Source organism: Rhinatrema bivittatum, chromosome 10 (genome assembly GCF_901001135.1).
Source record: "Rhinatrema bivittatum chromosome 10, aRhiBiv1.1, whole genome shotgun sequence".
Lineage (NCBI taxonomy): Eukaryota > Metazoa > Chordata > Amphibia > Gymnophiona > Rhinatrematidae > Rhinatrema > Rhinatrema bivittatum.
Genome location: NC_042624.1, coordinates 47,569,329 through 47,592,001, shown reverse-complemented (window position 1 = coordinate 47,592,001; position 22,673 = coordinate 47,569,329). Strand labels below are relative to the sequence as shown.

Below are 22,673 nucleotides of genomic sequence, written 5' to 3'. Positions count from 1 at the left end.
TTTAAAAAAGGTTTGAATACGTTCCTGGAGAAGTCCATAAACTTCTATTAATCAATAGTGGATAGCCACTGCATGTTGCTGTCATTAGTGGCATGGGATCTATTTAATGTTGGGTACTTGCCAGGTACTTGTGTCCTGGATTGGCCACTGTTAGAAACAGGATGCTGGGTTTGATGGACCCTCTGACTGGTCCAGTATGGCAACTTCTTATGTTATTAGTCTTGCCCTAGGTCATTCCAACTATTTTGAATAATTAAAAAAATATAATGTTGGGTCATTTAACTGTGTTCTAATGTGTTCACATAATCATTTTAAATTATTATTTATAATATACCCCATTAATTTAAATATTGCATAATGAAAATTTCTCACATACAGTGAAATATGTTCATACCAACTGTAATGCTAAGTGGCAAATTAATTCACCTGATTATAATGTAGTGCACTTTCAGCTTCAAAATATCCTTTCATTTTTGGCTTCACAGGTCGATGTCCATGGTGTATATGGAGAAAAGGGAGAAAAAGGAGAACCTGCTGTCATTGAACCTGTAAGTAAAAGTGCTGTAAGATACAAAAAGGAACAGAATCAAGACCTTCAGTGGCATGGTGTACATGGGTACTTAAAATCATGTAATCCAAAGCTATCAGACAGTTTCTTCTTTCTGCTAGTAATTAAATAATGCTCTGCTGTCCAGCCGCCTTACTTCTCAAGAAAAAGATATCCTAAGATTGTGCCTTTTTCTCTAAAGTGCATTTTTCATATATCATTAAAGCTAGTCTGTAACATAAACGTTTGAGAAAACTACATGGTGTGAACTATCACTGAACTGTCTTGTTTTTGCTTATGAAATACTTGCTATGTAGGAAGCTTGAAGCATTTTGCATGTGCTGAAGCTCTGATTATTCTCTAACCACACAGCATAACTGCAGTGGTATCAGCGAAAAAAATACCTTTATTTTCCAAAAGCTCCAGACTTTTTATTTTATAGGCATTCCATAGACAAAAATAATCTATTCTTATTAAAATACAGTAACATTTTCTGTACATAAAGGGGCGGATTTTAAAAGGGTTACGCGCGCCGAGCCTATTTTGCATAGGTCCGGCGACGCGCACAAAGCCCCGGGATGCGCGTATTTCCTGGGGCTTTGTGAAAGGGGCAGGGCGGGGGCGAGGCAGGGGTGGGACTGAGGCCTCTGGCACTGCGGCCATGCCGGGGGATTGTGTGCTGGCAGCCAGCCGGCAAGCATAATTTACAAAATAAAGGTAGGGGGGGGGGGATTTAGGTAGGGCTGGGGGGCAGGTTAGATAGGGGAAGGGAGGGGAAGGTGGATGCCCCAATATATTCCCATAAACCAGAGTTCTATATTTGTAAAATTCTAATTAATCTAATTGTGTTTGATCAGATATCAATTTAGAGTACACATTCACATGGCAAAACAAGAACTATCTGCACTTTTACTTGTGAGCTTCTTTATAAGGTTCATCTTGAGGAAATAGTAAACCAGAAATACTATCTAGTTCTTAAAGTAAGCACTGAAAGGTAGAGATTTAAGGATAAAAAATGGTACCAGTCCGCTAGTCTCTGTGAACAAGTCTCCATTAGTATGCCATAAAGCCTCTTTTTTGTTACTCTTAAAACATAGTTAAGTGGAGGGGTCGTTTGCACTCATCCCTCTTATACTACTGGAAGTTTAGCAACGGTAGTTAGCTGTATGGACCACTTTGTTGTGGGGTCAGGCTACCTCAGCCAGATAGGAGCTTGAAAGCATGGTTCCCAATGTTAGATGGGTATCCTTTGCCCAAAGTTTTCATGTTTGCCCATTGTTGCCTTAAGTCACTGAGCAGAGTTCTTCTAGGGAGGCTTTGGGCCTCCTTTCTATGACTATTTTGGACTAGCACTCCCAAACCCAATCCTCGATGTGTGGTGGGATGGTGGCGGGGCATAACCGCTAGACCTGTGGCAGAATAGCTAACTCAAGTGGTGGCAATAGGAGACCTTCTGGATGTGCGCTAGGGCCTCTCAAGAGTGGGATCAGTGTTTTCCAGTCCATCTGTTTTTTTTTGTTTTGCTATCACTCCTAATCTGGTGTCAGGTCATGGAGGTCTCTTGGGTTGTAGATGTTGCAGCCACCACTAGGATCTCCCTGAAAGGAACATGAGTTGGAAAAGTACTTTTGGGACCCCTGAAATTATTATGTTGAAATAGTTATGAAAGACTATAATTAAGGTGGAGTTGATCAAGTCTTCTAGCTTCCAGAACTTATCCATAATAGGCATGTTCAGCAAAAATAATTTTGGATTCGTTTTTGTTTTGGGGTTAGTTTTTTAAATTTTGCTTAATATATATTTCAGTTTGGTTCATTTGGCAAATCAAAATAAACATAAATTCCCCTCAAAACAACAACAATAACAAACAGAAATGGGGCCTCCCTAGTCCCCCACAGTTGCTTTGTAGGGCATTCCTAGCACCTCTCCAGGCCTTCCTAAACCCCCTATAAGAGTCTGGAGCCTAGGACAAGCCCAGACTAAGCCTTCCTGGATCTCTCTCACCCCTTCCTGCCCCAAAGAAATCAGATGGGTCCACGAACCTCCACAACCCCTATTAACCTAAAACATGTGGCTTTACAAGAAAATTATGCCAACAGGCCCTAAGACAGTATCATTTTGACATCACTTAGTGCCAGTCTCAGGGCCAGGTGCCAGTTTATATATCTCCGGTAGGGTTAGAAGTGACAGGGCATTGCTCCTGATGCTTTCTCCTACCAGAAGGAATATTTGGGTGCTGAAGAGGTCTCTAGCTGATTTCTCTGGGATAAGAAGATTAGAGGGACCTGGGGAGGCCCCAGTTGGGCTTGACTTAGCCCATTCAGATAGGCTTGGGCCCCTTGAAGGGGGTTGGGAGTTCAGAGTGGCCTGAGGAGGCCCCAGTTAGGCTTGGTTCAACCTAGCTATTTAGGCTCTGTCCCTGGATTGGTGGCAGGGCATGTTTATTTTTATGTTATTTTTTACACTTTTGGGCAAATAGTGTACACTATTTGATGAAATGGAAAACACCTAAAAATTTTGGATGTATTCAATTGGCCTGTGCATTCATTCTGGGTAATCTGAACCAAAACAAAAATGGACCATTATTGTTCAGGTTACCAATTTGCTTAAAATGAATGATAGTATGGAATCCAAAGCATCTGGTAAAGATTTAGTTACACAGCATTATGTTAAAAGAATTTCTGAGAATCATTTTCGGGTTAGTGCGCACTAACATAAAACCATTAGCGTGCACTAACAGGAGTGTGCGCTAAACCGAAAAACTATTTTTCCCGAAAATTCGGGGAAAATGGAATCATTTATCGGTTTTACGATCCATGACGAATTTAGAAATATCGTACGAATTTCCTAATTCATCAAAAATGAATGCACATCCCTATAAATACTATTGTTAGCAATTTAAATTTTACACGCTCAACCACTGCAACCAATGCAATGCAATCAACAATACTCTCATAGCAGCTCTTGCCATAAAGTAAAATTGCTGCATTATTCTGTAGCATCTGCAGTTTCTGAATTCTGTTTTTGAAACTCCTAGCAATAACGTATTACAATAATCCAGTGAACTCATAAACATAGATGATACATCTATATATTCAAAGCTGTAAAATCCAAAAATGGTTTTAGTTGGCAAAGTATTTTTAATTGCAAATATGCATACTTTAGAGCCTGAGATCCATAAGTTTCCACTGAAAAACTAGTTTCTAAGTCTACCCCCAAACTCCTAACTTTCTTAGAAATTAAATTGTAAGGAAACAACCATCTAGATTTATCTGATATTGATCATCTCTCCATTCTTCAAACAATCTTCTTACTCCCAATATCTTTGTTTTCTTCTTATTCAACTCTAGTTTACTAGCTGTCATCCATTGCATTATTAATGCCAAACATACAATCAAAAACTCAACCACTTCTTCCAAGTACCATCAATTGGAATGCAAAACTGGATGTCATCGGCATAAATATATGCTATCACTCCTAATCCGGTAAACAAATATGCCAATGGGTGTAAATAAATATTAAAAAGCAATGGGGAAAGACAGGACCCCTGTGGTTCTCCTTTTGTTAGCAGCACAGACTGGGGAACTGTCTTGCCCCACCTGTGTCATCTGTGAATGCCCCATTATAAAAGAAGCACATTAATATAACACTAACCCATCCAACCTTTCTAATAATAACTAGTGGTCAATCAGTTCAATAGTGCTTGATAGATCTAGGAGATCCAAAAGGTTGACTAGCCACAATCTAACCTCAAAAGATCACCAGTTAGGGATAACATTACCCCTTCAGTACTGTATCCTGGTCTAAACCCAGACTGCATATCAGAGAATCCATCTATCAACTAAAAAAAAATGTTTGTTGGTTTAATACAACCTTTTCAACTATCTTACCCATAAAAGGCAGGTTTGAAATCGACCTAAAATTTTCACATGAAGTAATATCTGATTGTGATATCTTCAAAATGTGCTTCACTATAGAAGTTTGAAGTCTGATGGAAACTTTCTGGTTTGTAAAAATGCATTCATAATACCTGATATCTAGTCCATGTTTCAGTTCCATAAATACTTAATCAAATAAGGGGGGGGGGGGCCAGAGATCTCTAGAGCTCCCTGATGGACACATTTTTTCCAGCACCTTCTGTAGTTCTACTCCATTTACCAACTTGATCAAATTCAACTGATTCTCCTCTTCTATATAATCTACTGGTATATAATCCCTATTTTCTTCCACTATAGGTACATTTCTTAATAATGGTCTAATTTTTTCATTAAAAAACCCTTGAAAATGTTATACTAATAGGCATCCCTTCCTCATCACACAACTTTCCTCTTGGTAATAATGAGAGCCATTTAAAATCCTCTCTTGCTGGGCATTCTACTGACTTTATCAAATTAGAAAAGAACTTTCTTTTCTCTATTAATATTAAACTCCTATAAGCATTAGCCATTAGCATTTAACTATAAATACTTTGTGAAGTTTAGTAAATACAGTTTTATCTGTTATGACATTGAATATCTTGTACTATAACTTGGTCACCCGTAAGTACCTTTCAACACCCACTCCCCTTCCAAGAACCTTGATCATTTGAGTCAATCATTAAGGCATCATCTTTATTTTCAAAAGTAATAATGCACTTCTTACACAAGCCACACATTTGTCAAGACACACTGCCTGTCATATGTCAGGAAAGCAGTGGTCTTGCATGCATAAGTCTGCTTTGAAAAGAAGCCCAACAAAACTACTCACACACAATTTCCTATTTGGTGTGCATAGTTTTCCCTCCAGAATTTGTATGCATACTTTTTAAAATAAAAAGGTATGCATTGAAATCCTAACCCTGTCAATCTCTACCCCCCTGGAACATCTCTCTTCTATGTGTATAAAATTATGCACATACAGTGTGTGCTTGTGTAATTTTAAGCACATATCAGTAAGGGAGTTTTCTAAAGGGCCATTGTTGCAGGCAAAGTACTCCTGCAGAAGTTCCTTTGAAAATTATCATCCTTATGTCCAATAAAATACATCCAACCCTTGGTGCCACCAAGCTTATTTTATCAATGGACTATGTTATCAGAAATTATATCACATATGAGTACCCTTTTTGTCCCTTTATCAGAAAACATTTTTTTGCAGATAAAAATTAATTCAAAAAGAAGCCTTATATATATAGCTGTGGAGCTCAGTTTCACATAAACATTCTAAAAACCATTACTTAGCTTCATATGGACATTCTCAATCCTGACTCTGCTGAGCATCAATAATCAAGAGCCTTCTTAGGGGGTTATAATTGTTACTCCAAAACAATCAACATTCTGAGAACTTTGATGAAATGGCTCCCAACTTGGAGTTTAATGATACTCTAGCATCCTCATTGGATCACAATGCTGGCAAATGAACAAATGCAGAAAGACAATGAATGCCAAAATCACAGTGAATGAGGCCTTTTTCAGTTTGTTCCAAATGGATTGAACTAAATATAGTCTTCTACAAAAATACCGTAACATTTTCAGGTGTTTTCTTATTTGTGATTTTCAAAAAAAAATGCTTCCTGCCTAGGCCCAGGTTGGACCCATTGCCAAGGTCTAGGCATGGGCTAAGCTCAGAGTCAAGGACTAGGTCTCGCACCAAAGCCTAGGACTAGATCAGGCCAGGCGCAGTGCTGAGGTCTAGGCCTGGGCTTGTCCCAGTGCCAAGGCTGGATCTAGGGCTGAAATCTAGGCCAAGCCCTACTCCCTTATAAAGTTGCCAAGATTAGGGAGCTCCCACTCAGGCCTCCAATTACCCCCTTCCCAGATTCACTATAAGCAGGCAGGAGAAGGCTCACTTGTTCTTGCTGTCTTCCTGGAGGATGGTGCCAAAGTGATATCACTTTGGTGATTTCAACTGGAGCAGCCAATATCAATTTTATGTATGACCGTACATATCTATATCTGAACATCAAAATGGTGTTGACCACACCCAAGGAAGGCAGGCAGAACAAAAAGAAAGAAAGAGGTGATCACCAGGCATAAACACTATGTTGTGGTTTGACTATCTACCTAAGGGCTCAGCTCTGTAAAATGTTAGGAAGAATTAAGAGTCAACAAGCATGCTTTCGAGAACCTTTCTTCATCAAGTCAGTATTTATGGTTATGTGTCTCTTGCTACTATTCTATTGGTCAAGGTTTATTCTTGGGACTTGTTAAAATTTATTATAAATAATACAATTTATAACGGTGGGACATATAGTCACTATCATGAAACATTCTCTTTAACTCCTTTGGTATCTGCAAGTCTTTTAAATGAAGATGACTGCAATAGTGCATTTTAATTATGTTTTTTGTTATATATTTCTGTATAGGGGATGCTTATTGAAGGGCCACCTGGACCAGAAGGACCAACAGTATGTATATCATTCTTTAGTTTACTGTATTCAGTCATTTTGTCTACTCAATTAAACTCAATGGGCCAGATTTTGAAACCTACGCGCAGGCGTAGATTTGTGCGCACAACCCGACGCGTACAAGTCTAGGCCCGATTTTATAACATGCGCGTGTAGCCGCACGCATGTTATAAAATCTGGGGTCGGCGTGTGCAACGGGGTGCACACTTGTGCATCTTGCATGTGCCGAGCCCTAGGGGAGCCCCGATGGCTTTCCCTGTTCCCTCCGAGGCCGCTCCGAAATCGGAGCGGCCTCGGAGGGAACTTTCCTTCCACCCCCACCCACCTTCGCCTCCCTTCCCTTCCCCTCCCTAACCTGCCCCCCAGCCCTATGTAAACCCCTCCCGACCTTTGATGCTGGAGTTGTGCCTGCCTCTGGGCAGGAGTAGGTTACTTGGCTGGTGCACGAGCCCTCGGCACGACCGCTGTGCTGGAGGCCTCAGTCCCGCACACTCCCAGCCCATTTTTTCAAGCCCCGGGACATACGAGCATCCTGGGGCTTGCGCGCGTCGCTGGACCTATGCAAAATAGGCTCGGCGTGCGCAGGAGCGGGTTTTCGGGGTTACATGCGTAATATACTCGCGTAACCCTTTGAAAATCCGCCCCAATGTGTCTAGTAAATTTGCATATGTGTTGAGAACTATGAATAAAGTAGGTTTTGAAAGAGTTTGTTAAATATTTTGTTGTATTTTAAATAGATTTTCCTTAATTAAGAGTCAATATTAGCTATATTCTTCTAAATATTCACTTTTCCTTAGCAATGTTGCTTCTTCCTTTATTTCATTTCTAGGTCAATATACAGTAAATATTTTTTCTGCCTTCATATATTTCATTTCTTTCAGAATAAAAGGATACATTTTTAATTATAGCTATGCCTGTAGTTTTTGGAGAGGGTCATTTTTAAAGGCATTTATCCAGATTAATTGCCCTCCTCGAATGTGTCTCAAAATTCATGAACTTTTAACTGCAATAAGAAAAGCAATCTTGTGGGCATGTCTAGGTTGCGGGGAGCAGGAAATCGCACATGAACAGGTGATTTTCAGCTTCGTTCGTGCTATTTTGTCCCTGTAAGGCCACTCACACAAATAACGGGTACAAATTATGCAAACTCTTTTAGCGAGTATACTTCACAGCTGTTGTTTCTCAAAGGGAAGTAACAGGGGTTGCTTTCCTTAAAAAATTGGCATGAAGTATGTTTTAAGCACCTGCGTAATTTGCACCCATGTAAGCTATTTGAAAACTGTACCCCGAATCTCATTCCCTGACTCTTTTCTTCAGCTACTTGTGTTTTATTTACATTTTTTTTTAAATTGTTTATTGAATTTTCCATTCTAACCAACAAACATGCTGTGTAATAAGTGTTCTTTCACTTGCCAATGTTATTCCAGAAGTAGCTCATTTAGACTAAACATCTCAGTGCAATATTTAAGGTTCTAATAAAAATCAACACAACAGCTCCCTTACTTTCTTAATTTCATTGTGGTGGAAGGAGCCAAACATGAGGAGCTTTGATGAACTAAGTATTATTTTCTCCTCAAAAATGTGAATCTTAATGAAAATGTGCAAGGGAGACATTTATCATTTTGTTTTTTTTTACCAGTCAACTGAACTATTTAAAACAAAGACAAGAATTCTTTGACACTACAGAACAGTGCATTTTATGAAAAGAAAAATGGTTTTTGATGGATAGTATGTTATACTTGTTCCAGGTGTGTGTGTAACAGGAGCTCCAAGTGTGTTTGTGTGCGCGAGTAATGGTTGTTCTAGAAGGGTGTGTGTGTTACAATTGCTTGGAGGAGTCTGTGTGTGTGTATATAACAGTTGCTCTGGGGGAATAGGGGAGCAGGGGTGTTCTGTAATTCTGAGGGGTATGGGTGTTTGTGAGTTACAGTTACTATGGAGGGGTGCGGGCATGTGTGTGTTACAGTTGCTAGTTCTAAGGCGTGTGTGGATGTTACTGCATGCTCTCTCCCCCACATTCTCATACTCTGTCCAGGCCTCTGTGCTCAGCTTCCTATCATGCTGTCCCCTAGGGATGTGAATCGTTTTAGGACGATTAAAATTATTGTCCGATAATTTTAATATCGTCTTAAACCGTTATGGAACACAATACAATACAGATTCTAACGATTTATCGTTATAAATCGTTAGAATCGTGAGCCGGCACACTAAAACCCCCTAAAACCCACCCCCGACCCTTTAAATTAAATCCCCCACCCTCCCGAACCCCCCCCCCCCCCAATAACTTAAATAACCTGCGGGTCCAGCGGCGGTCCGGAACGGCAGCGGTCCGGAACGGGCTCCTGCTCCTGAATCTTGTCGTCTTCAGCCGGCGCCATTTTCCAAAATGGCGCCGAAAATGGCGGCGGCCATAGACGAAAAAGATTGGACGGCAGGAGGTCCTTCCGGACCCCCGCTGGACTTTTGGCAAGACTCGTGGGGGTCAGGAGGCCCCCCACAAGCTGGCCAAAGTTCCTGGAGGTCCAGCGGGGGTCAGGGAGCGATTTCCCGCCGCGAATCGTTTTCGTACGGAAAATGGCGCCGGCAGGAGATCGACTGCAGGAGGTCGTTCAGCGAGGGTTCCGGCGCCTCGCTGAACGACCTCCTGCAGTCGATCTCCTGCCGGCGCCATTTTCCGTACGAAAACGATTCGCGGCGGGAAATCGCTCCCTGACCCCCGCTGGACCTCCAGGAACTTTTGGCCAGCTTGTGGGGGGCCTCCTGACCCCCACGAGACTTGCCAAAAGTCCAGCGGGGGTCCGGAAGGACCTCCTGCCGTCCAATCTTTTTCGTCTATGGCCGCCGCCATTTTTCGGCGCCATTTTGGAAAATGGCGCCGGCTGAAGACGACAAGATTCAGGAGCAGGAGCCCGTTCCGGACCGCCGCTGGACCCGCAGGTTATTTAAGTTATTTGGGGGGGGGGTTCGGGAGGGTGGGGGATTTAATTTAAAGGGTCGGGGGTGGGTTTTAGGGGGTTTTAATGTGCCGGTTTTTCGATTTTTCGATTTTTCGATTTTTAACGATTTTTAACGATTTTTCACGATATTTTACCCCCCCCAAACGGCAACAATACGATTCCCTCCCCCTCCCAGCCGAAATCGATCGTTAAGACGATCGAGGACACGATTCACATCCCTACTGTCCCCACTGGCTCATTTCAACTCTCCATGCTTCCCGCACACTCTTTTCCTCCCCTCATTCTCTCTCCCTTCCCCATTCCCTTTCTCCCACGTTCTTCCTTCCGCTTGCTCCCATGTGGCCACTGGCACCTGGAAGAGCAGCCAGAAGCCTGAAGAAAGACGTTGGGGTGGGTGGCCTGAGGCATGGGTGGTAGCAGTAAAGGAAGGGTTGCCCTGCATGACCCCCGGCTGTTTCATGGATTCAGCTGGTGGAGCCGAGGGTATCCCATCAGCCCCATAGGAGCATTTGAAATGGCGCGCTGGATCAGACCAAGGTCCATCAAGGGTAGCGTCTGCAACAGTGGCCAGACCGGGTCACAGATATCTGCAGCTCCCAAAAATAGATCAATTGCTTGTTACCCACCCCCAGGGATAGCAATAGCTTTCTTTAGACTACCTGGCTAATAATATTTTATGGTCTTTTCCTCCAGGAACTTGGCCAAACCTCTTTTAGACCCTGCTATGCTAGCCACCTTGACTGCATCCTTTGGCAGCAGATTCCACTGCTTGATTATGTGTAATGTGAAAAAAATCCTTTCACCGATTTGTTGTTAATTTAGTATTATCTGAAAGGGTAAATAACATCCTTCATTTACCCATTGCTCCTCACTCTTTCATAAACATCTATCCTGTCCCTTCTCAGCCATTTCTTTTAGATGCTGAAGAGCTCTAATCGGTGTAACTTCCCTTCCTCCATTCCCTTTATCATTTTTGATCCTTTCTGCCCCTTTTCCGGTTTCACACTCTTTTTTGAGATGGGGCAACCAGAACGGCAATACCATTTTCAAGGTGTAGTTGTACCCACTGCTCTGGCCAACATTGCACTTTGGTTCTCATTTTCTTTGATGTCTCACTATTCCCCACTTGAGAGGTGAGTGCCTCCGATGTGAGGCAAAACAAAAATGTAAGCACTTTTTTAATTTCATAAAATGCACTAAAAAAGGTAGTAGGTCTGATGCACTTAAACACAACATTAGGTTTTCTTTGAAAGTTTAAGATTATAATTTCTCTAGATATTTTAGGAGAAAATATTGCTAAATTGTTTATAAATCACAAATATATGTTTTTTCTTTATAGGGTATCACAGGCCATCCTGGTACACAAGGTCCCCCTGGGCCTCCTGGTGATCCTGGTGAGAGGGTAGGTTGATGCTGATTAGTTTATTTCCTTGTATTTTGGTGGTTTGTGAACACTAGGCATTGATTATATAGCTAGCAAGATAAAGACTGAATGTGTTCAGCCATTACATAAAAGAATAATTTAGAAATCAATCACAATACAAACACATTCAGTATATTTAAAAAGCAGCACTGCCCACTCATACCAAGCTAAATCTCTGGACTTGGTGACATGAGAACAGAGGTGTTTTTTTTTTTGGACCTATATATATTTATGTATGTATTTATTTGTTTATTTATTTAAAATATTTATTATGCTATTTAAAATCTGAGGCAAATTACAGTCTACATGCATAAAAAAATAAAACATACATGCATATCTTAAAAACAGAACATTTTCCAGACCCCGATGTGAGTCTTTTCTCATCCCTGCATGCATGAACTACAGATACACTCTTGCACTCATTTCGGAAAGTTGGCTCCTTTAGTTCTGGACAGTAGCATTCTGAGGGTCTCCTGCATCTGGAGGCCAATGCATTTGTGCACCTCCCCCACCATGATCTTTCTTGTAGTAATGCTTAAGGTCACAGAAAGTCACACTAATACAAACCCCATACAAGAAATGAACTGACAGATTATTGTGAACTGCTGTTGGGGCAAAAGCTTCCCTGCACTCACAGTGACAGGTGTGGTGATGAGAAAAGGGAATCTCTTGTGCGGCCACTTCAGACGGCAGAATTTTGAAGCGGCAAAATCTGCCCCTTCAAAATTCTGCCCAGCCCCCACCTTACACTCCCTTCCCCCTATTGCAGCACCCTCCCCCCCCCCCCCCCCCCCCCCCCAAGACTCATGAAAACCCCTGGTGGTCCAGCAGGGGACCCAGGAGCGATCTGCTGCTCCCAGGCCATCAGCTGCCACTAACCAAAATGGCGCCTGTGGCCTTTAGCCCTACTTTGTGACAGGGGCTAGCAGAGCTATTGGCCAGCCCCTGTCACATGGTAGGGGCAATGGACGGCCCGCACCATTTTTTTAAATGGTTAGTGGCAGCCGAAGGTCCGGGAAATAAGTGAGAAAGTTCAGCGTCTCTGAGTGAGACCCAGAGCCCATTATCATGTGAGTTACTGCTAGGCAGAACTAGATACTTCACAATAACTTTGTACCAAATCACTTAACAGTGCTCAGAGAAGATGGTTTTAAGTTTTTTCCAGTACAGGTCTCTGTCACTGGAAACAGAAGTAGAGATTAAAAAAAAAAAAAACAAGGAATACTCAGTTTTATGCTGTATATCTTTAAGCAAATACGAATTATACCTTGGCCTGCTACAACCAATGAAATCATTTTTTGGGGTTTTTTTTTAGCACAATACAAAACTTCCAGATGTCAACCACAAAGTAATATCAGTAGAACCCCCAATGTACCACACAGTCCTGACTCCCAGAGGAAAAGCTTTGTTTGTGTTAAGTCTCCTGCCCCATTAGCAGCCTCTCTTGTAAGGATTCAATGCTGTTCTTTAGCTCCCTCACAGGTCGATCCAGTAAAGTGTGCTCCGTCGGAGCGCACTGTCACCCTGCTCTGGACGCGTGTTTTCCCTTACCCCTTATTCAGTAAGGGGAGGAAAACACGCGGCCCACCCGCGGCACCTAATAGCGCCCTCAACATGCAAATGCATGTTGAGGGCCCTATTAGGTATTCCCGAGCGATCCAGTAAGTAAAATGTGCAGCCAAGCCGCACATTTTACTCTAAGAAATTAGCGCCGCCCAAAGGTCGGCGCTAATCTCTTCCGGCACCAAAGAAGTGCACAGAAAAGCAGTAAAAACTGCTTTTCTGTGCACCCTCCGACTTAATATCATAGCGATATTAAGTCGGAGGTCCCCAAAAGTAAAAAAAAGTAAAAAAAAAAAAAAAAATTTTTGAATTCGGCCCGCGGCTGTCGGGCCGAAAACTGGACGCTCAATTTTGCCGGCGTCCGGTTTCCGAGCCCGTGGCTGTCAGCGGGCTCGAGAACCGACGCCGGCAAAATTGAGCGTCGGCTGTCAAACCCGCTGACAGCCGCCGCTCCAGGCCAAAAGGAGGCGCTAGGGACGCGCTAGTGTCCCTAGCGCCTCCTTTTCCTCGTTTGCACCGCGTCGCCTCATTTAAATACTGGATCGCGCGCACTGGCGAGGGGCCGGTGCGCGCGCCGGGAGAGCGGGCATTAGTCCGCTCTCCCACGGACTTTACTGGATCGGGCTGTCAGTAAGTATTTTATTGAAAAACTTCTGTAGTACTAATGTACTGCTGTCTTTATCCCATGGCCCCCAAACTGCAGAGCACAGTGCTGACATGGTGCTCATGGCCTTGTAGTACTGATTCTTTTTTTTCTCTTTTCCCGCCATCAGCTTCAGCTGAACAGTAGCTTGAGGTTGCCACTTTAACTCAGCACCATCTCCCCACAAAACAAGTATCCAGTTTTATAAATTATAGGTTACACTGCATTGCTCACATTTAAAATGCAACTTTTCGAGTTTTGATTTCTGCAAACTTACCTTTAACACTGTCAGTAATAACATTGTTCCACTTGGTAGTGTGCTCCTTGTTTGTTTTCATGAAACTGACTCTCCACCACCTCTCTTCAGATAACAAAATAAATTGTATATGGAACATAAATAATGCAACACTGGAAATTGAATTCCAACTGTGCAATTCTTGGCATTCTGAAAACGTTTACTGAGTCAGCATAAGAATTACCTAAAAATACTGTACAACGTTTTGAAACTACATCTTCAGATCATAGCATTCACACCTCAAAACGGGACCTATATTGTCTCAATAGCTAACATACAGTATTTTTGGATAATACTTACAGGGCTAGTTGTTCAAAGATCATCGTCTAAGTAAGTTAACCAGATAAGACTTATCTGGCTAGCTTACAAGGGATATTCAACAGTACAGCTATGTTACTGAATGTCCCCAAAGAAATTGGTAGTTAGCCGTATAAGTCTTAGCCTGCTAACTTTAAACTTGCTTTTGAGCAAATCTAACTTATACATTTAACTTAACTGGATAAGTCCAACTATCAGCATTTAGGCCTGGATTTTCTAAGGTCACAGACCTTAGAAAATCCGGCGGTAACGGGGGGCAGGGGGGCAAAGTGGAGGGCAGGCCTGAAAAAGCCGGCAGCCTTCGCACCACTGCAGTGCACTGGCTGCTGGCTTTCACAACGAATAACTACTCCATAAAAGGTGTAGTTATTTGGCGCGAAACTGGTGGCGATAAGGGTCCTTACATTTCGCCACCAGCGATGTCTCCGCAGAGTCTGCCCCGGTGCCACCCTGACTCCTCCTCTTCCTGGGCCGACTCCGCCCCTATTTAGTGATTGCTTGCAAAAAGGCACTTTTTGCATGCAACTACTTTTGAAAATTACCCCCTTAGCCAGCTATCTCTCAACCTAGCTTGATGGACTCTCTACCTGGGTAACATCAAGCTAGGTTGAGAGAACATTCCACAAATCTCATCTTTGGGTGAGTTTCCTCACTCCAAAACTCATCAAATCTTCACAAGAGAGCACTGTTCTGTTCATACGTCTCACTTTGAATGTCAAAGTGGCCCCTAACCCCTACACTAATACCTAAACCTCGCTTCGAGTGACTAGGTGCGCCTACCATAGAGATATAATTACCAATCTAGTGTGAGGGCATTATGGCTGGGCGCTCTTTCTCTCTCTCTCTCTCCTTAAACATGGTTCCCCCAATGTGAAAAAGTTATTGCAATTTGCGCTTCGCATAGGTATTAGTGCAAATTGCGATAAACTGCCTATCACCATAAAACACACCCCTTTTCCTATCGCATGCGATAATTAGTGTATTTTGATAAATCCAGGCCTAAGTTAACCAAATTAATAACATTTCTCCAAACTGCCCATTTCCCGACTGTCACTTAGCCGGAAAAGTAATTTCCCAGCTAAGTGCCGAATGATGAACAGAACCAAATATTCAGCAGTCACCACTTATCCAGCTAAGTGGCACTGAATATTGGCCTCACATAGATTCAGTAAAAACTATGACAATCTGCCAAGAATACAGTTTACCCCAGAAGCCAAATCTATCATATCACAGTAGCACTAACTCTCAGTATAAACAGCAATAACCCTACACATAAAAAAGCAGCATTGCCAATATTATTCCAGACCCTAGAAGGTCAATGCACCTTCTATTGAAAACAGAGCCAAGATGGAATGCTCCAGATCCATACACAGAAGCTACACATTAGCAGAATCCTTCACATTGATCACAAATACAGAACACAGACAAATATTCACCAAACACATAATAAAAAACCATAAAGTAAAAGTAGAAAGGTGCAGTCAAAAACTGAACTGGAAATCGCAATAAGCCAGATTTTATATGCAGTGCAACAATGGAAAAAACAGAAACATCACTATGTCTCATAAAATAACAAACAACAAAATTAATAAATATAAAACAATCATAATAGTAAAAACATTAAAAAAAAATATTTCAAAATAGCTGACAAATACAATGTTCAATAATTAAACTCATATAAATCTTTTTAAAAATTTTCCAAAAATCATTGAATTATTTACAAACAGCAGATACATCAGATAACACCCAATGATTAAACTAATAAGGATTTAAAAAATTCTCTGCTCTCCATACTAGCAAACTTTGGATTTACAGTCAGTTTGAGATTATGGATTAGTTAGAAGAGGAGAGGGATACGCAAACTTTGCCTTATCTCACTCATGTACCCACACTAACATACACATCTTCATTCTCTCATACAGTCCAATAAGATCACGTCACTTAATGGAGGAATCAGACTAAGTGATGACCATGTGATTATTTATAAGGCAATTTAAAGGTTAATTCAGCTGGGAGTACCAAGTAGAATATTGGAGCAGTCTTGCAAACATACATATTCACACTCTCCCACATGCTCACACATGCACAAACACACACACACAAACAGAAACACACACTCTCCCCCCCCCCAGAATGCACCAGTTGCGGCAACTTCCACTTTCAGCCCACACAGCCGATGAGATTACTACTCTTTCCACTCAGGGCATGGGCCAATGCTGTTCCTGCTCCTTTTCTGGCCACATGGACCAATGCTCTCATAATTCTTCCCTCTCACTCACCCCTTTCCTCCCTTCTTAACCCTTCCCTCAAACACTCTTTCACCCCTTCCCCCTTCCCTCTCATTCATTCTTCCTCCTTTTCTGCACTTCCTATTATCTCCTTCTCTCTCAACCCTCCTCCCTTTCCTTCCCTCCCCTCTTACCCCTTCCCTCTCCTGCCTTCCCCCTCTCATCCCCTTCCCTTCATCTATTCCTTCTCCCTCCTTCCCCTTCTTCTCCTCCCCCTCTTCCCTTCCCTTCCCTCCCCCTCATTTATTCCCTTCACTCACTCTTCCTCCCCTCTCCGTTACCCACCCCCTTCCCTCCCACTCATTCATCCCCTTCCTTGCACACTCCTCCTCCCCTCTCCATCACTCACCTGCTTCCCTCCCACTCATTCATCCCCTTCCCTTCACTCACTCCTCCTCCCCTCTCCTTCACTCACCCCTTCCTTCCCCCTCATTCATCCCATTCCTTCGCCATCATTCACCACCTTCCTCTCATTCACAACCCCCTCCCTTCCCTTCCCATATTCAGCTTAGCTCCCCTGTTCTCCCCTCCCTTCTCAGTAAGAATGAAGAGGAGGGAAGGGCAGGGGAAGGGAAGGAAGCAAGGGGAGCTGAGTAAGTGAGAGATGGGAATTGAAGGGGAAAGGCGGCAGCAGAGTGAGAACATCTCACCCCCCCCCCCTCATTTCCTTTTCATTTCCTCCTCCGTCCTTTACCTCCTCTGGCCTGCCAGCACTTTTTCCACATCTCCACGGTTTTCTTCAGCTTGTGGGGAATGGGGACCACATGGGCATGATGTCATTGCGCCAAAGTGGTTTTCTTCAGTTCTGCCTCTGGAAGGTAGAGACCCAAAGGCCACATTATTACTGCACCACTGTGGCTTCAGTGCATGAGAGGAGGGGGTCACAGTGTGAAAGGATGAGCATGTTTGCACTGATCTTCCACCACCGGCAAGACTATTGCTGTGTCCCTCTTAAGCCCAGCACCCGGGGGTCTTGACCCCCCCACCCATCTTGATATGCCACTGGCTCTGGGTGGAACATTTTGTGCAGAAGTACTCCCAATCTGAAGTAAAGCACAGTTTAAAAGTCATTGCCACATGCTTGCTTTTAGGGAAGGAGAGAACTTGGGTTGCCAATTGGCTCCAGATTTTCAGGACAGATTAATCCAGTCCTGGCTGTACCTGCATTGCATGCAGGGACTTGTAGTCTTGCTTTTCTTAGGGACTGCAATAGGGAAATAAGAAATACAAATCCCTGTGCTCCATTTTCTCAAATTCTAAGTAATTAATGCTAAACTATTTCCCCAAATGGAATCATATCAAACACATTCTCCCTATAATTTTGTACCTTAATTACAGTCCTCTTGCTTGAGACATATTTGTATTGTTCTGCAACAAAAAAGGACTTCTGTCTGTAGTCTGAAAACTGCAACTGAAATAAACTTTCTGACATTTGAATTGTATTTAGATAGGTTTTACTACTGGCCCATATGGAAAACATAATTCTTACATATTGGTTCTAATTAGTTGCATATGTTTCTAAAATATGTACTGAGCCAGGAAATCTGAGATGTTATCCTACTTTATATATAACTACTGTATATTTTCAATATTAATTTAGAAGAATAATTAATCTTGGGTGGAGGTTTTATAGTGCATACTCTTCAAGCCATGTTATTTTTTTCTGAAAGGGGGTCTTTTGTACTAAATATCACATTTATTTTAATACACCATATAGTAACATATGGCTAGCAAACGGATGATATAACTTTCTGTTCAGGGAAGGCATTTACATGTCAAGTATGGTTTTAACACAGATATGTGACAAAACATTCAGAAAGTTATGAGAATAGCATAATTTGGAACACTGCATGCAGGCTCTGCTAATCTCACATCTGTAATACTTGCTAAAAATATAGAGTTGAGGTTAACTCATTTCTGAAGATCCAAAAAATCATTTTTATTCCTTTTCAGAAATGTCACCATTTACTGCACCTCAATAAACCTAGAAAGAGCCCTAATCTAGTAACTCAACTTGAAGCTAATGGGAGAAATGTAATCAAATTATGAGCAGTAAATACATAAATAATTGAAATTCTTGTCAGCAGGGCTTTTGCTGCATTGGCACACAACACTTCCCAGCATGCATTAAATAAGCAAGTTTTGTTAGCTGATGTAAAGTCAGACAACTTATACTTTGGCAAGAATTTAGCATTTTCATGAAATGTTTGTTCTGAGTGACCCTAACAGATAGAATGATTGTTCACTGCACACTTTGACATTCATCTTTGAATTGAAGCTTCCCTCGCACCACAGAAGATGTACACACGTGTGTTTGGGTTCTAGATTGCTTAAGATAGAAATGAGAAAATAGCACATGCTTTTGAATTGGTTTACATAAACCCTGCTAAATAGATATTCTTTTTTTTTTCCAACTAATGTGTGTTCAGTTCTCTACAAATTACCCAAGGCCTGTGCCTTATGTAACACACTCACAGTTTAAAGTATCAGTACAAATTTACAAAGCCTATTCCTCACAAAATCTGAACGCCAAATGAACATTTAATAGTTTTAAAACGGAATTTTATTGTTACCAGGCTGTGAAAAACAACTTGAGAGAATGCTGAGAGCAATTTGTACATTTCCTACTTACTAAGGGGTAGATTTTCAAAGGCCCGTGCGTGCCTCCATGTGCGCGTGGTTCCCGGTGCGCCCACATGGACGTGGCGATTTTATAACATGCGCGCGTCACCGATCGCACGCATGTTATAAAGTATGATTCCTGCCTGCACATGTGCACCCGACTTTAATATTGTCGCATCCCATGTGCGGGCAAGTGGCGTCTCGCAGCAAGGGGGGGATTTTCAAAAATAATGTGCAGTGAAGTGATTGGATCTACACCAGTTCCCTCCCAGTCAGCTCCAATTAAGGAACGAACTGGGAGGGAACTTTCCTATCCCCCTATCTAGCCTTCCTCCCTTTTCTCCTCTCTTCCTTGACCCCTAAACCTACCCTAACTATTGTAATTTTTTTTGTTTTAGAACTTACTCGCTCCTCTCAGCGGGAGTAATTTCTGTGTGCGGCCGGTGCACACTTCCCCAGGATAGGGCCTAATGGCCACTGTTCTGGTTGACCCCTGCCCCAGCTGGACCCTGCCCCCCGGTCCACCCCTTTCAAGGAAGCTGGCACTTCAACGCATAGCTGGAGATATGTGCATGGCTGGGCTGTTTTTAACATGTGCTTGGCGTGTGCACAGCCCAGCCACGCACCGTATCCTCGGTTTCTGCACAAGCCATGCTTTGAAAATTTGGGTTTAAGGGGGCAATGAAATTTGTTTCAGTTTTTAAAAGGAGGAATGAATCAGTGATTTGGACACTAAGCGAGAGCTTCCCAAACCTGTCCTCTGAATCCCCAGAGCTAGCTGAGTTTTCAGGATATTCAAAATGAATATGCATTGCTGAAAATTTGCATAAACTGTGTTTCCAGTAGATGCAATTTCATACACTACATTTGCAATAGATGCAAATTTACTTAATTCATATTCATTGTGGATACCCTTAAAACCTAACCATCTGTCAGGACTTCAGGACAGGTCTAGAGAGTCTTGCACTAGATTTTGATTCAAAATGTTCTGAGATATGGTGTTCAAGACTTCTTTTTGTCAATACTGTCTTTATGACCTTGGGAAAATCACTTGGTTTTCTTGTACTTCTATGATTCTATTGAAAACAAAGTATTTTTTCTTAATTTTGTTCACAAACTGACTTTAATAAGAATCAGTATCCTGCAAGTGGTCAGTCTGCTATGATTGGCAAATGGGATGTATCCTTAAGAGTGTAGAACTAACAGGCCAGTTGGTCATCTGCTGTCATTTACTATGTTAAATATATGAATATAAATTGCATGCATATAATTTAAACAGCTAAACAGTTTTATCTTGCCAGAGAAAGGGAAAACTGTGGTCACTCTTATTCTAATATACTTATCCAAACCTTAAGATTCAAGCAATATAGGGATTTCATTGTAATTTTTTAAGGGTGTTTATCTTCTAAGTCAAACTAATCAGAACCTGAATAGAATGAAGAAACTTAAGGTTTTTGTAATAAATTATAGTTTAGGCATGCATGAAATATTCTAAAGACCAGGCTAATCACTGGAAATATTTGCCTGGCTTCATACCAGCCATGCCTCAACACTTTATTCACATGAGTCAGTTAATCAAATTGTTTGATGAAGGCTACTGCAGTGAATTCAGTACAAATGTGTGGACAGATAACAGCCTTCATGGTAACGCAATGCATAAGTTTATTGTCGCTCCATGTGAAAGTGTCCAACTTACCGAACAACAAGTTTTAGAATCAAATATGTCTCAGAAATCTGCTTAATATGTGGTACTTTCTGCTATTGGTAGCACTGAGTTTAAGCTAGCAGCTGAGCAGTTGGTAAAGTTAGCCTGTACTCTACTTCATAATAGGAAGCAGGCAAGCTGATGTCACTACTTTGCTGCTGATGATGATGGTTGAAACTAGAAAAAAAAAAGTTTGGTTTTCATGGCAACACCTCATTATGATTGTGCATGATCCCTTTCCTTATTATTTCAATCTTTCTACTTTCATAGGGTCTACCAGGGCGTGCTGGTCTTCCAGGAGCTGATGGGTTGCCAGGTCCATCAGGTACCATGTTAATGTTACCAGTAAGTACATATACTTTAAGATGCTGTGTCTGTATAATTGTTTATCCACTCCTGCTGGTTTCAGGCTGGTCAAAGATTAGCTTCCTTATGCAAGAGTGGAAGAAATGGAAGGGTGAGGAAATAACCCTATGTATAGCACTTGTTTCTGAAACATTTTAGAAGTTGACACTGCTAGGTATATATTAACAAGCTTCCACTCAGATTCCTGGGTTCTAATATGAAAGAAAAACAATTATTTCTTAAATAGGATGGAATCAGGAAAGTAGCATTTACATTCCTTAACTCCTATTTAGTGTATTTAGGTACTGTCTGGTCATAAAACATGACCAATAAAAAGAATTTAACACTCCTTAAAATGTTAATTATTAGGCATAGCCACATGAAATGATGGAAGCTAATATTTGCAATTACTGTGAAAAATTCAACAGTATGCAGATAGAGAGAGTGAATCTAATGATTTGGATGTTGATGCATCATTTCCTATATTAAACTATTCCAAAAAAAGGAGGATTATTTTTAAAAAGTGATTCTGAGGCAAAGTGTTGAACATGACATGTAACAATAATGTGATTGTAATGTTCAAATTATTACCAGCAATCTGAGAACAGCACAGGCTTTTCAAGTCTGTTCAAATTTGTTCTAAATATAGAGACCCCACAGATTGGAGAAATGAGCATAAAAGTTAAAACATTTTACTGAATACTGAAGACAGAAAGTTATGATAATGGCAGTTTATTTTATATACCAGCAAAGAAAACTAGAAATTAAAATAGATCAGGATGAAACTACTGATGCTGATTTATATCATTGGAGTAGGAGATATCCAGACATGAATAGAACTCATTGAATAGTTGGCAAGACCCTAGGGAGAAGCACAGTACAATGGGAGCAGTTACAGTGTCTCAAAAATAAATTCCTGGGCTTTTTACCACATTCTTTTAGGAAATGAAACTTTGGAAGAGAGAGGGAATAGAATAATAGTTATCATGTTAGTCATTTTGAATACACTCTGAGTCTATTCTAAATATACCTTGATGTATTTTTTTTTTTAATTTTAGGGAGTTATATATTAGGGGGTTCTAATGACGTTAAAAAGAATAAGGCCAGAGAATGTTATGTAGATAACTTTTAACAGGAATAATTCAATAACTGTAGCTCAATGGATTTCACTGGTAGAACAAATCTTATTATTTCAACAGTATATTTCTTCTCAAGAAACTAAGTCCTGTCACAAGAATACTATTTCCAAGAATCTCTCCTATGAATTCTCAAGTATTTTTATAAGAGGCAGAGCACTGTGTAGTGTCAGTCAAATAACAGAAAATGAAGAACTTCCATTCCTTACAGAAACAACCTGTTTTTCAGGCTGTAAGGAGATGCACTATATGCTTCTAAAGGCACTCATTTCTCCCCCAGAAATGTTACATTTCAATGATTTTATCATTTATTTTAATATCATACAAATATTTCACTCCAGTATTTAGTACTTTTTGCCTAGCCGGGCAAGCTGATTTATAAAAGCCCAGCCTTGCCCCTCCTGCGCTTGCCAGCCTGCTAATCTGACCCCCCCCCCCCCCCCCCCCCC

General features: G+C 41.5%; 1 protein-coding gene across 1 annotated transcript in view; it reads left to right on the top strand.

The window, feature by feature from the left end:
- The window catches only part of COL11A1 (collagen type XI alpha 1 chain), a 623,839-nt gene that overhangs the window by 222,695 nt on the left and 378,471 nt on the right, over nucleotides 1-22,673 (top strand). The window contains 4 exon segments of the mRNA XM_029618381.1: nucleotides 486-548; nucleotides 6,888-6,929; nucleotides 11,226-11,288; nucleotides 21,014-21,088. Coding sequence (XP_029474241.1) covers nucleotides 486-548; nucleotides 6,888-6,929; nucleotides 11,226-11,288; nucleotides 21,014-21,088 — 243 coding nt within the window.